The sequence below is a fragment of the Suncus etruscus genome, chromosome 11 (assembly GCF_024139225.1).
Source record: "Suncus etruscus isolate mSunEtr1 chromosome 11, mSunEtr1.pri.cur, whole genome shotgun sequence".
NCBI lineage: Eukaryota > Metazoa > Chordata > Mammalia > Eulipotyphla > Soricidae > Suncus > Suncus etruscus.
In genome coordinates, this window is record NC_064858.1 from 32046349 (window position 1) to 32061927 (window position 15579).

Consider the following 15579-nt stretch of genomic DNA (forward strand, 5'->3'; position numbering starts at 1 on the left):
AAGCAGTTATTTTTGCTGTCATTCAAAAAAGAAATAAACAGTTTTTAAAAGGTGTATTTTTTATCTTCAAATCAAAACAAAAACACTTAATGAGTAAAAATGGTTTTCCCCAATCTTTTTTCTGACATTAACTTACCCAGCAATTTTAAGTCTAAAATAACCAAAAGCATTAGTAAGCTGCATCACTGTCCCGCAAAATCCAAATGTATGTATTAGTGCTTTTACCCACTACATGAACAAGAGTCTGCACTTACTTGTGGCTTGGACTCATTGCATAATCAACCCTTTCTTCTATTTACCCAAAGTGAAAATTATCTTTGAAGTTAATTGATCTAATCATTTCTGGAGCACTCATTCTTGGGGAACAAGTGAATGTTCTGAGCAATTGAAAACTGGTTCTAACTGGTTACTCCCTCAGAATTCCTGCTGAGCAGAAACACAAGGTGGACAAATAGGTCCTAAACAGATGAACTGTTCCTTCCCAAGTTCTGAGCCTCAGTCTCCTGATGATGGGAAAAAAAAAAAATACGTCAAGCCAACCACTGCCCTACATCACCCCTGCTTGATTCTGACCCTTGCTTGATTCTGCTCTGCATTTTTGTTTTGTTTTGTTTTGTTTTGTTTTTCTGGCCACTCCTGTTTTATGCTCAGAGGTTACTCCTAGCTAAGCGCTCAGAAATTGCCCCTGGCTTGGGGGGACCATATGGGACGCCGGGGAATCAGCGGTCCTTCCTTGGCTAGCGCTTGCAAGGCAAACACCTTACCTCTAGCGCTACCTCGCCGGCCCCTGCTCTGCATTTCTTATCCTGCCATCTCCTATAGTTCCAGAGTAGATTTGAACTTGCTAGCTCCACGCAGCGTGTGCAATTGTTAGCAGACAGGGATGGAACACCTCTTTATTACCCCAGAGTTTTCTCCACTCCTACATTTTAGACTAGTACAGCTCTAGGTAAACGATCTGCCTATCAGCTTTGTTTTGTTCACTCAGCTCAGACTTCTCCTGACTAATTTCCCTTCCCTATAAAACTGCCTGCCGTGAATGGGCTATCTAAAAAAGATGTGAAGCAGGCACAGTATTTGAGACTATGAAGAACAGTAGAACACCAGGAAAAATGATAAACACGAGATGGATCAGTAAGTCAGAGGCCTGAGCAATGCCTTCTGATATTGAATCATCTTTTCTTTTTTTTATTTAACATTTCTTTGTGTGTGTGTGTGTGTGTGTGTGTGTGTGTGTGTGTTGATTTTATTTTTTTTTATTTTTATTGTGACCAAAGTGCATTACAAATCTTTCACTGCATCATTTATGGTACATAGTAATAATGAATGAGGGGCATTCCCACCATCAGTGTGGCTTAATAAAAAACAAAAACAAAACAAAACAATAAAACATTAAAAAAAATTCATTCCTGACATGGGTTTTAGTAAAGTCACTGTAAGTGTTGAAGTCAGAAATGTACTTTTCCTAGAAACTTTCAATGCTAAAAGTTACTGAAGTTATTGTACCAACTCCTCAGGGGGGCGGGCGAATCAAAACTATGTGGTTTGAGAGCTGTACAAAACTGTTAAAATATAATGAAAATGGACATTTTAGGGTCCAGAGCGGTAGTACAGAAGGTCATGCATTTGATTTGCATAAGGCTGATCTAGATTTGATTCCCAGCATTATATATGGCCCTCAGCACCATCGAAGAGTAATTCCTCAGTACAGTGCCATGAGGTAACCCCGTGCGTATTGCTAGGTGTGGTCCAATTAGACAAAAACAAAAAATGGACATTCAAAGGTAAGGGGCATTCCTGGCAGTGTGCAGGGGACCATGAAATATTATTGTTGATCAAACCCAGGATCCCCACATACCAAGTATGCACTCCAGCCCTTCTAGTTACTCCTTAGTGTGAAAATATCTTTTAATTTATAAATCCAGATTACAGCCAAACTGCAAAAAAAAGCACAAATGAATGGAATACTGGTCATCATTATGGTTTCATGTGATTGTAGGAGTAAAGCTGAAATGATTTTGGAGATTATGGTCAAAGTACAGACTTTAAATGTTATAAACTCTAATGATGTAGAAATAACATCATGAAAGTCTAAACGGAAGAGGACAGATGGTGGGTAGTAATGTCAATATGCCGATTTTCTCATCTGGTAGAGCAGAGGATAGAAAATATTAAAGCTGATAAATCATAGAACAGAGCTATAAGTACGTTTTAAAGTCTAAGAAATCTGGGGTCAGAGTGATAGCACAGAGGTAGGGCATTTGCTTTGCACATGGCTGACCCAGGACAGATCCCCGGAGTCCCATATGGTCCCCCAAGCCAGGAGCAATTTCTGAGTGCATAGCTAGAAGTAACCCCTGAGCACAACCAGGTGTGGCCCCCAAACAAACAAACAAACAAACAAACAAACTAACTAACTAAAAATAAACAAAAAAAGAAGTTTAAGTAATCTGTTGTTAAAAGCACATTTTTAGGAACCAGATGAGTATGGGAGAAAGATGAAGGGAAATGGAAAGTTTATTATTTCTCATGGTAAGAAGTCAATAACTAGAAATAAAAGTTCTAATACATGGGGGGTAAGGGGTTCTGTTGTCTATTGCTAGTGAGAAATGGTTTGCCCAACATCTCTAGACCTGTAATTTGTGACTGAGATGGGGGTTTTGTGTAGTTCCGTTTGGAAGCCTAAGAGGAAGTGCCATTGTAAATGGACAGAGTCCCTTTCTTAATACTATCCACCACCTGACTGGCATCACCTTCTCCACCTATTGTTGGCAATCATCACAATTAATGACCACCTGGCATGTCTTGAGACCTCTCTTTGTCTTTTTCTAGAAAAAGTCAAAAGTGCTTTCCTGAATTTCTCTGCTGCTAGAGTATGGTCAAGTGAATGAAACTTCAACAAGTAAATACATACAGGCAGAACAGTCCCCCCAAGACAGCAATACACGAGGAGGCCATGATGGGAAGCAGCCAGGACAAGCTCTCGGGATCAAGGACTCCGAGTGGGAGCATCTAGTCTTCACTGGTAACATTTTACAGTGGTTTGGGTATTATTCCTAGCAGGGCTGCTTCAAAACTAAAAGACCTTTCCATACATGCAAGAATCTAAATCAGCTTTAAAAAATTACATTTTCTGGCCAGAGAGATAGCACAGTGGTAGGATGTTTGCATTGCATGCAGCCGACCCAGGAAGAACTTGAGTTCAATTCCCATCATCCTATATGGTCCCCTAAGCCTGCCAGGGCTATTTCTGAGTGCAGAGCCAGGAATGGCCCGTGAGCACCACTGGGTGTGTCAAAAACAAAACAAAACAAAATAAACAACAACAAACAGAACAAAACATTTTTTCTACACAAAAGAAAAGGAAATTCTTTTATTTGCAACTAAGAAACATGGTTAATTTTGTATAATGTTGGAAGAACACACATTTTTGCGGGGGAGATAACTGGGAGGTTCTATTTTGGGGCCACACCTGGCTATGCTTCTGGCTCACTCCCAAGGCTACTCAGGTATTGAGGATGATGACCATGTGCAAAGTAAGTGCCTTAACCCCTGCATTATTTTTCAAGCTCAGGAAAACAAAACCCACCACATTTACAAAGAAAGCAATGCTAAGCAGACTTTGGTACTGAAAGACAAAGGCCCCTAATGTTTTCATTAGTTGTATATAACAGCAGCTCCTAACCCATAAGTCTGTGAACTATCTCCTCCCTGGAATGTTTTATTAATTCCATATATGTGTTAAAGAACCCAGTTAAAATAGGATAGGTTTAAGTGCAGTTATACTACATTGCCAACTACAGAATTTCAAATAGGTAGAAAGAAAAATCAAATACAGCTATCTCAGCTTGCTGAAAATTCTCTGAACAATTTTATGGACCATGATTTTAAATCCATCTGAAATGTTTATTGTAGGCTCCAGAGCTCGCTTTTAAGCCCAATGTGTAACAAGTTCATTGGCTACTGTGAAAGGATTAAGGAATAATGCCATTTCTTCTGTTTCTTCTCTTGTTCTTGGCCATGAAAGCAGAAAATACACACATTTACCAGGGAGCTTCACGAAAAGCAGCACTGCAGCTGGTAGAATTCAAGTACAAACAGGCTGTGTTTGACTTTGGTATCTAGGTTGAATACAAGGCTTCTTTTTTTTATTTTTAAATTATTTTTATTGAGACCAAAGTCAATTACAAGTCTTTCACAGTTATATTTAAGGCACATAGTGACAGTGAATTAGGGCAATTCCCACCACCAGTGTTGACCTCCCTTTGCCACTGTTCCCAGCATGCATCCCATATCTTCATCCTTAGCTCCCTGAACTGCTCGTGTAACAGGTCCCTTGTGTGTATAGCTTGTTGTAGTTTGGGTCTTTTGATTATATTGTCATTGACTTTGGGTATTTAGGTATGATCATTTTTATTTCCATTCAATGCTCATGAAACTTCTTTACCCCTGGTACAATCCACATTTTTTAACTGATTTATATTCATTTTTATTTGCTGGGTCCATTTTTTTCTTTTATCTTCCATTTTTTCTTTTCTTTTTTTCTCTCTCTTTTTTCTTTTTTTTGGTAGTTGTCACCAAATTTTTTTCTCCCCTTTTCCTTATCCTTTTTATCTCCAATGACGGTGGAATGGATGCTCAATCTACAAACTGTAAAGTGGAGACCAGTTGCACTAGCCTACTGGGGGGTAGAGGGGGGAGATATGTGATGCATACTGGGAACAGGGGCAGAGGGAGGACAGTACTGGTGGTGGGAATGCCCCTCATTCATTGTCACTATGTACCACAAATGATGCAGTGAAAGAAAAAAAATTGAGGTTGTTGTAACATGAATTAAAACATTTGATAGCAAAAAGGTATAGTATGAATATATTTAAGTCTTTTATTTTTACTTGTGAGAAATGTGAACCCCAAAAAATAATCAAAGGAGAGAAAAAGGACAAGATCTTTTGTCTTTTTTGTTTGTTTTCATTTTATTGGTTGTGGAAGAACTCTTATCATTGTAAGAGTCAGGAGAAGTTTGTCTCATTGCTAAATGTATACATATGTTCCTAGTACTCAATGGTGAGGAAATGATATGGGGAAAATGTAGCCTCTACATATCACCAAATAATTTAGATGGGACACATAGAGTCTTGGTTAAGTATTTCCACATCAGTAACTACCATTTTAGTTTCTTTGGGGCCATCAGTTAAAAGAATACAAGGCTTCTGAGTCAACTTTTTTCTAGTGGTTCTCAATGATCCTGAATCACCTTCACCAGATAACTTCCAGGACATGCAAACCTTCCTAAATTGGAAACTAGGCATTCCAAGTCTGATAAACTCTCTGACAGTCTCTGGTGGAAACTGATGTTGGAGAATCACTTTCTTTGCTAGGACAACTAAAGCTTTGGTATCCAGGAAGAACCCCTTTCTTAAAGTCACATTTCAGAGCACAAAAGTTATTCTTTCCCAAAACTAAGGAAACTCACTGTATTGACGTGCAAACTTGGTTCTTTTTCTACAGAGAGAACATAGGGTTCTAGGTTAAGCATTAATGCCAAATTAATCAATTGTGGAAGCATTGGATATCAGCTACCTTCAATCCCTTCAGGCGAAATAACTCCAGTTCCTTTACCTTTATTTCGAATGACTATTAATTGTTTTGGAAGTTATGCCCAGAGGTGCCTAGGAGCTATTCCTGGCTCAGAACTCTAAGTTCACTCCCCAAAATGTTTAGAGAGCCATGTCGTTCAGGATTGAACCTGGGCCTCCTGCAAGCTCTGGCCCTCTGATAACTTGAGAATTCTCCCTCATTCTTATCAATATCCAAAATAAAGAGTAACCTCATCTTACCTATACCAATGAACTGAAAAAAACATTTCCTGTTACTGAACCATGCAAAGGCCACAAAACCCAGGTTTCTTGCTTTCCATCTATATCTTACATCTATATCCATCTATATCTTTGAAAAATTGAATTCTAGCAGGATTCTATCTAGTTACTCTGAATTCTCCTCAGTCGTGTTCCTCCTAAAAAAGTTTTAGTTCACTGTAAGGTCACTAAGTATTTCTAGATACTGCATTGAACATTCTGATCCTCATTTGCCCTATTAAATAAGAACTGACCAGATGGATATTCCTCGGACTCTCTCTTGAGCAGGTTTTAGTTAATTAAAAATGATTATTTTTACTACGTATTTTATATATCTGCCAGATGTTACCTGTGGCCAATTCTGGGAAGGATCATTTGGTAGTAGTTATAAAATATATCCTCTCCTCCAGGGTGTAAGACCCATGAGCACAATCAAGAAAACAAATGTAGAAATTGATTTCACTGCATATCTTTCTCCTAGTACCCAAATGGGTAGAACATTCCATTTCCCTGGAAAGTGTGATCCATCCAAATTCTTCTTTCTTTATCTCTACACTGTGGCTCTACTTATATTGTTTAAAAATAATTATCAGGTTGACAGTACAAAAAATCATGTTTGTTTCCCTTTGAACAAGAAGTTGATTTTAACCAAGAAACTGATTTTGTTGATGTTAGATCTACCTGGCAGGACCAAGCATACATTTTCCCATTCCTCAGTGCTGCCAAGAGGAGGGGGTTACGGGGGTTACATTTCCACAGAGAGATCTATGACACTCCTATACACAGGCCCAACTCAAAGCTATTTTTAATGCAAATGAATGAGTCTGTGATTCCTTTAGCGCTGAAAGAGCCCAGAATGAGGCAAAGATAAGTGTAATTATGGGACTGTTTTGTGATTACTTGTTATTTTCCCCTCATTTATAGGCAAGCTTGAATCCAAACAACACCTTTTTTTTTTCTTTAATATAAATAATATCCAGGTGAGGGGCTTAGCAGAGAGAGAATTCTGAGACAATGGTGGAGAGAAATAAACTCTGGTAGGAAATGTGGTGGACTGATGTATGCATAAAACCTGACTGCTGACAGCAATGTAAAACTTGTAAAGTATGGTAACTACGGTAATGCATCCTTTTTTAAATTCTACTAAAGTAAATTTCAAATGTTAAAATAAATTGGGAAAAAAATAAATAAATTGGAAATTCAGTTCTGGAGGTCACTCCAATATCTGAAATGAAATCTCAAATGAAAAGATGGGGCTGGAGAGATAACATGGAGGTAGGGTGTTTGCCTTGCATGCAGAAGGACAGTAGTTCAAATCCTGGCATCCCATATGGTCCTCCGAGCCTGCCAGGAACAATTTCTGAGCATAGAGCCAGGAGTAAAAAAAAAAAAAAAAAAAAAAAAAAAAAAAAAAAAAAAAAATAAAAAAAACCCCTGAACACTGCCAGGTGTGACTCAAAAACCAAAAAAAAAAAAAGAAAGAAAGAAAAGAAAAGAAAAGAAAAAAAAAAACTAAAAGAAAAGAATTGCACTACACTGTGGGTTAGATTTGGGTGGTTGGGTCTTCTCTAAAACACGATTTAGATGAGTCCTAGATGCAAAAGAGAAGCCAATAGGCTGATGAACCAACAATAAGCATGGCAGAGGATTAAAACAAGTAACCAGTTGTCTGCTCCTAAACCATGCCTGCTATGTGCTGTGTTAGGTCTCAGTGCAGGCTGGAGTGCTAAGTTCCCAGATGGCTTTGATTTCCTCTAATAATACAATCGCATTCACATCACATAATTGACTTTTTCCCCCTGCATTTCTTTTCTCCTGTAAAAAATGATAGGTAGAACCATATTTTCTCGTCTCTTCTAAGGCCCTAGACTTTATGATTGGTTGTTTGGAAAGTAGCTTTACGGCTTAATGTTTTATGGAAAAATTAGGATAATTTGGTTTATTTTGGGGCTTTAAAATGATACAAGTTGTTTTTTGGGGGGTTTGGGGGCGAATGTTTAGGGCTAACTCCTGGCTATCCTGGACAAGCTTAGGGGACCAAGTGGGAAAACAGGGATCAAATGTATGCAAAGCAAGCCCCTTACCTGCTGTACTAAGATTCTGGTTCCCCAGTTAAGACAATGTGGAGGAGAGCTGGAATTTACTAACTGAGGTGTTTTAAACACAGAACATCACATGATGCTCCAACACATTTGTTCGTCAGGCTCAGAAGTGCATGGATGTACCTGGTATCAAGTCACAGTCATCCTAGACATGACCTTTAACTATTGCACTTCATCAGTCAGAATTCACCAGAGTTCTTCTTCTATTACATTTTATTTCAAGATACAGGTAAGGGGCAGACTTTGGAGATGTAGAGAGCAATAGTCCTGGGAAAAACTGTATCCCTTTGCACCCTAACTCCTTACCTTTAAAGCTCAGGCCATCATCATCAGCCTCTAGTGGCTTTCAGAGATTCACCAGCCTTAATTTCCCTTGTACATCTATCATTGTCTGCAGAGGTGAATGTCTATGGATGCCTCATATAAATAAGAATTGAAGATAATAATGCCTTCTCGTTTGATCAATTAAAATGGCCAGCTGGGCTTAACTGGAAGAAAGCAGAGCCCCTTGTGAAATTGGGATAGTGTCAAAGGTGAGAGTATGTTATTGTTTTTCTTGGGATATTTCTTCGACAAAGGTGATATGTGTTTGTGATGTTGGGTTTGTGGGCTTTCGGTTTGGAAGGAGACAGCGGTCAGGGTTAATTCTCTGCAAAGGCAGAAGGTAAGTCAGTCAGAATTTTGGGTACTGGGGGAAGTAGGCCTCCTTTTATGGCTTTCCTTTAGCCTTTTTGGGGGAAACATGGTGAACTTGGGTCATACAGAGTTTATGGTTGTATGAGCTCTGACTCACAGCTCATTCCCAGTGCTGCTCAGGGAACTTTATGTAGTCCTGGGGACTTCTGAGAAACAGCAAAGGAACCATGATGCAAGGTCACTATGAGGACCCACTGCATGCCCTCTGTGTGTGTCTTCATGCGTGTGTATACATGTGTGCTGTTTCTCTGTGTGTCTGTGTGTCTGCACAGTGTGTATGTGTTTCTGCTGTGTGCGTGCATAAATGTGTATAGTGTGTGCCTGTATCAGTGCTGTGTATCTGTGTGCTTGTCTATTCTGTGTATGTATATACTGAGGTCTGTGCTGTGTTCTTATGGTATATGCCTGTACTTATGTGTGTGCTCTATATGTATTGTATATATGTGTTTGTGTGTGCTTATATGTCTGTGCTGTGTGAGTTGTGTGTGCTGTATGTCTGTGTTGTTTATGCTATGTGTCTGCTGTAGTTGTGTGCTCATGGTGATAAAAGGGAAGGACATTTTCATGCAGAAAAGCATAGATTGGGGAGTCCATCGAGTGCAAGGACTTGACTCTGCTTTTAGGTGTCCAAGATCCAACCAGAATCTCCTTGCAAGGTCTGTGTACTCTGCTGATCTCTGTGGCTTTGGAGAAGTCACTGCAGCTCTCAGTGCCTCAGGCCAGCCTTGTATAGATGGAGGCAAACATCAGTCCACACTACTACATCACAAACCCCACTGTGCCTTCGTATCCGAGGAAATAGGTGTGGGTCAAATAGATTAATTTAGAGCTTATAGCACATAATAAGTGCCAAGCAAATCTATGCACCATGCTAGAGAAATTTTGGGTCACAGACCTAAATCATTCCCATTAGTAACAGCTCACAGGGCCTTGTATCTGAAAAAACACCCAAGGACTCTACTGATAGAAAATCACTGATAAAAATTGCTTTGTAAGGTCAACAAATTGGTTTTTCAATAGGCAGTGTGACGATGTAAGTTTGTGTTTATTTTTAAATAAACAGGTAATTTAAAGCAATTTGATGACAATAATTGCATATAACATCAGGACAATAATTGCATATAACATTAGGAGACAATTCATAAAGGAGTGGACAAGGCGGGTCTTCCAGGAAGGAAACCAGTGCTGAGGGGCAGCTCAGAACACTGCCCTGTCTTCTAGGACAGCATGTTTCTTGGGCTGGTTTCACAATTTTTCCCTGAGGATGTAATAGTGTCAACATTATCAATGTTTTTGAAAGCCGTCCCAAGTTAGCAGTGGCAGATCTTGCCATAATTAAGAGCATGTTAGAGGAGTCTAAAATGAGCACTGTGTGAGGAGGAAGATGTGGTTGGATATTTTTCTTTATTCTTTTGATTAAATTCAATAGACATCTGCAGGGAGAAAAGTCAATCACCCACTCCACTACTAGAAAAGAAAAGAAAAAAGGAAAGGGAATAATTGCAGCAATGATACAGAAAGGTCATTTCCAAACTTGATCGCAAAGAACTTTTCGGGTATGGGTCACTGACTCAAGACATAGGCAGGTCATGAGAAGCTGCATGGCGTCCAGTCACATGATGGTATATCTGTGAGAAAAATGAGAGTTCAGTTATATCATCACCCTTATATCAATATATAGATCATCTCCAAAAATACTAGCACACAATCAACAATGATCATTGATAATAAAAGCAAATAATTAATCTTTTTCATGAATACTTCATTATAAATAACCATGGTTTGGAGGTTCTGCAGAACCTTTATTTCTTCCATTCCAGCAAGAGGTTTGCTAAATGGGCAAAAGTTCTGGGGGTGATGAGATGGAAAAAAAAGCATTCAAAATCCATTTTGGTGGGTTGGAGAAAAATCTAGCAGGTAGAGGATTTGCCTTGTATGCGGCTGACCCACATCTAATTCCCAGAGCTGCATATAGTCCTCGAGACTCTGCCACAAATGATCACTGGGTGTAAAGCCAAAAGTAAATCCTGAGTGTTCCTGGGTGTGGTCCCAAAACCAAAACCAAAATCAAGTGTCTTCATCTCTAGTTTTTTGGGGCTTTGGTGGGTGACATGGTGATGGGGATGGAACTCTGGAGTCTTTGGGGAGATACAGCAGGCTCCCCTAGAGGTGGTCAGGAGCCCTTTGTGAATCTAACCTAGGATGAGAGGAGAGACACTCACCTGCCTCTCAATGTCCAGGAGCAGAGCGCTGGCGCCGATTCGGAAGAGCTCTGGCGTTAGCCACTCATTGCCCAACTCCTCCTTGATGAGACATAACCAAGCAAGCGCGTCCTTGGCTGTGCGGATGCCCCCTGCGGGTTTGAAGCCAACCTGAAAGGGTGGTGGGGAGAAGATGGTGGGGACAATGTCCTTTCTGACCACTAGCCCTCCACTGTCTCTGTCTCCCCTTTCCTTCCTGCTCTCCACAAATGATTTCACTTAACCCAGCAGAAGAGCATTAGGTCACGGATATACATCCATTTACTCAGGAAAATGACTTCTCCGGGATTATGGAATAAGAATGTCACTGGTTCTGGGAAGACACTCAGGAGAGTTGAAAACCTTCCTGAATATTTCACTCATTAAAAAGTCCTACACCTCACTACAGAGACCCTCTTCATGAGAGGGGATGAGCGTGTGTCAGCAATGAAAACTCCGAGAAAGCCTCTGCAAGGCCACAGAGACCACACTGGCCATGACAGATGAGTCAGGAGAGGGGTCAGCCACTCTAGCCAACTTTCCTGCAGGAGCTTGTCACCCAGATCAGCCAAGCCACGGAAACATGCTCAGGAGAGGTCAACACAGAGACATGTCACACTGCAGCAGTCCTTGAAGAGGACGATAAAAAGGCACATTCCAGTCGACAGATGATGCTTACAAAAATTATGTCTAACTGGGCGAGAGGAGGAAAAAAGTGTTTGCATCTAACAACTGTTTTCCTGAATTGGCTTGTTTCAAGAATTTGACTCTCCAGTAAAGAGATTCAAGAGGTGGGAGAAATCCAAATAAAATGGTAGGGGGAGGTGAGGTTCGAAGAGGTAGACCCTAAGACTGGCCTGAGGCCCTAGATTCAGACTCCAGTGACCTTCCAGGAGCCTGTAAACTGGCCCTGGCCCAAAGCACTGATGGACTTGGCACCATAACCACTAATATATAACTACAAGGGTCTGGAGTGATAGTACAGTGAATAGGAATATTTCTTTGCATGAGGTTCGATTTCTGGCATCCCATGTGGACTCCCAAACCTGCCAGGAGTTTGGTCAGAGCCAGGAGTAAACTCTGAGCACCATTGCGTGAGGCTCCAATCCAAAAAATAAATAATAAAAATAAACAATTATGATATCCATCTCACAAGGATTAAAACTTAGTCCTTTGACCATCCTGCCTTGGAAGGGGTGAGTGCTAAGAGAATGTCAGAGAAGGGAGACCATGACAAACAGCCAGACTAGACACCTCATGATTAACTTGGATCCTGTCATGTTGATTCCCAGCACCATGAACCAGTGAACTAGCACCAGGTCCTTTTTGCTCACCTTCCAGTAACTTCTCTCTCTCCCTCCCATACAAGAACTCCCCTCCTATCACTTACACTCCACATCAGCCTCTCAAAGGATATCAGCTGTGATGATTATTCTGTTTCAGTCCCACATGAAAGGACCATTGCTCAGAGACTCAAATAATATCTACCTATGACTCTGGAGCTCATGACCATCAGAGTGAAGGAACGAGGAAGTATGAATGGAATGATGCGATGAATTGAGAAGACTCCTCCAGATCAGTGAACTGGTCTAGGCATACATGCTAATTAAAAGCATGTTATTTATCAATGATATCAATCAGGCAATGTGGCATTTAGAGTTTCCTTACTATCCTGTTGTGTCAGCAAGTCTGACTGTTTTTGTTTTGTTTTGTTTTTATTTTTTGTTTTGGGGGCACACCCAGCATTGCTCAGGGGTTACTCCTGGCTGTCTGCTCAGAAATAGCTCCTGGCAGGCACAGGGGACCATATGGGACACCGGGATTCGAACCAACCACCTTTGGTCCTGGATCAGCTGCTTGCAAGGCAAACGCCGCTGTGCTATCTCTCTGGGCCCAAGTCTGACTGTTTTAAAGAATGCACAGGCATTTTCTTTTTCAGGGAGAGATAATATAAAAAACATAAATCTGCAGTGAGATCAGTGATGAAATATTAAGCCTCTGGATCTCTGAAAGGGTCACTAATCAGAGTCAGGGAGGCAGCAGTTCACATTTGTAAACTCCCCTTAAATCAATGATGTGGACCCTGCACAGTGAGGGCTGCTCAAGCCATGTATACACAGCCCTGCACTCAAGATTGTCACTGTATGAAACCACACAATGGAAATGAAAACAGTTAGTGTCTCTGTGTTTCTGAATACAGCTGGGAGGGACCACGTCCATATGCTAAGCAAGCAAACTATCAATGGAATGAACAAGAGACAAGGGTTTCCCCTTTGGCCTGGATTCTAGTCAGGAACATTGACCATGCAGATATTTTTAGTGAAATTCTGTGCCTACTATCTAAGGACTCTGCTGGGAAGTAGTTTGTTCATTTTTTGGCCTTTCTCGGATCTGACATATACTAACATAGTATAGTTAACCATAGTTATTTATGGAGAACAACACAAACTTGAGTCCCCAGAGATAACTTTTACCCCTTAGCTTGGAGTTTATAAGACCTATGTACAGATGCTCGAGAATTCCCTTCTATTTCAACTGCTGGAGGTGAGGGAACAAGCATTGTGAATATGTTTTACACATTTTGATGTTCTTTGGTTGAGAATAAGAAGCAATGATTTAGTGAGTGATGGTAGAGCCTCATCTAGGGGCTCAGAGAGAGTTCTTGTTCAGATAGCCCCCCCCCCCCAATAAAGTTCTCCCTTTCATTTGTATCTGCAAAAACAACTAACTTGAGTTGAGCTAAATTTCACAAGTTAGGCATGGCAGGTATTGATCCTGTCCTACCCCCTTTTTTGTATTTGTATTTGTGTGTTATGATGTACAATTATCTGTAAAAGGAAAATTCTAGAGGGAGTTCATTTCTCTTCTATAAACATTCTATAATAAAGTCTCCTAGACCAAGATCAACCAAAATCTAGTGCCACATCTGAGTTGTTCATCACCACCTGGCAAAGGGTTAAAGGCCTTTGTGAAAGGGAGGTTTCCACTGGGTAGATATCAAGAGATTAGTTTGAAAAAATATCTTCTTGGGATGGGACAGTATCATTCAAAAACAAAATACCTTCCTCTCCCATAATGTAAAAATAAAATCTTTAATTTTCCCTTAAGTAATTTGAAGATAAAAATAAGGAAAATACAAACTCATTTAAGAAAACAAAACAAAATACCCATCACATTTTTTCTTTAAACATCATAGGTTTTACAATATATATTTTATGTTTTGAAAAGCTGGCAAAAACTCACACAGACCCTCCTCAGCTTTAAGTCTTCCAAAGAGCACATCTGGCTGCCATAAAATGCAAAAAATAAAAAATAAAAAAAAATAAAAGGATATTTAATTCAAGAGCTATATAACGTCTAGCTACCTTTTCCCTCCTGTTTCACAGCATTTCATTATTTTGTTTAATAAGTTCATCTCCTCGAGAATTTTCTCTTCACCTCATATTATTAAAAGTAATAAGTTTTTCTGGACCGGGGGTTTCCCAACAGAAAAACCAATTTATGTGTGTCCTTCAATAATGACAGGAAAAGATTATTTCCCATTATACTGCATACTTTTCATATCACCACCACAGCTTATCATTCAATAAATGTTACTCTGCAATTCTTTCCATTCCTCGAGGAAGTTTAATTTTTGCATTAACCTGTTTTCGCTGGCCAACGCCTAACCAGAAAGCCTCTGTGTTGCTGCAGAATTAGTTCGTTAAAGAACCCATTTAGGAATCTCTTGTCAGTGATAAAATTGTCTTCAGTTAATAAAAGGACAGAAAGTGAGTTCACATCTTGATCACATATACTTACACTCCCATACTCACACTCACCTTCTGTTCATCGCATATGTTTTTTCTCCCTCCATGAATGTATTCTTTTGTGATGCAAGGTAAATTAAACAGTTATCTTAATAAAGGTAAACTAATCTCTCACCTTCTGCCTAGAAAGGCAGTTATCATGGCGGCAACTAGTATTATAAATAACATTATCTTTATTCGAAAGAAAATTTGCTAGCAATAATATACCTTGTTTCCAGTTTTCCAGTAGAAATCTCTAATGGCCCGTAGCATCACTATAGCTACCGGGAAGGTGGCATTTACTGTTTCTTTTCCAGTCGAAGTCTTAATAAAATCTGATCCTGAAACAAAAGGAAGGAAAAACTCCATGTTAATTAAGAAGCTGTTTTCTTATATGTTGGGAGCCAGAGGAAGAGATAAATGGTGTAAGATATTTTTTTTCCTGAATAATACAACTATATTTTCCTTTAATTATTTTTAAAGAGAAAATGTTTTTTCCCCACTGGAAAACAAAAAACTCTTTTTAAAATAATGTTGTGCCTTCTTTTCAAATCTCTTACTACAGATGAATCAAATTGGATACCAACAGGGTTCTACGTATCCCTGGGACTCTCTATCTCCATATTTTCAAGTTATTTCTTAAAAGCAAGTTAGTTTATTTAAAACCTAAGATGAATAAACAAGATTTTATGCCTTGTGCTTATTATCATTTTTTGGAACATTTTAGTCTACACAACTGAAGGATCTACTCAGCTCCCCTCTTATTCTCATGGCTGCTAGAAAGGACACAGCTCAGCGTGGATAACCAAGAAATATCATCACTTGGGTCCTTAATGAAAGCATTGTCTTCCAACCAGATTGGAATTTACACCATAGACAGACACCATACTACTTCATT

At 39.7% G+C, this 15579-nt stretch overlaps 1 protein-coding gene across 1 annotated transcript in view; it reads right to left on the reverse strand.

Annotated features, from left to right (window-relative positions):
* Window positions 1-9679: 9679 nt before the first annotated feature.
* Window positions 9680-15579, reverse strand: part of DERA (deoxyribose-phosphate aldolase) — a 110235-nt gene continuing 104335 nt past the window's right edge. Inside the window, exons 7-9 of the mRNA XM_049783701.1 lie at window positions 14910-15022; window positions 10876-11025; window positions 9680-10281 (exon numbers count right to left, since the gene is read on the reverse strand). Of these exons, the coding sequence (XP_049639658.1) occupies window positions 10225-10281; window positions 10876-11025; window positions 14910-15022 (320 nt within the window). The 3' untranslated portion in view covers window positions 9680-10224. The remainder of the gene's footprint in view (window positions 10282-10875; window positions 11026-14909; window positions 15023-15579) is intronic.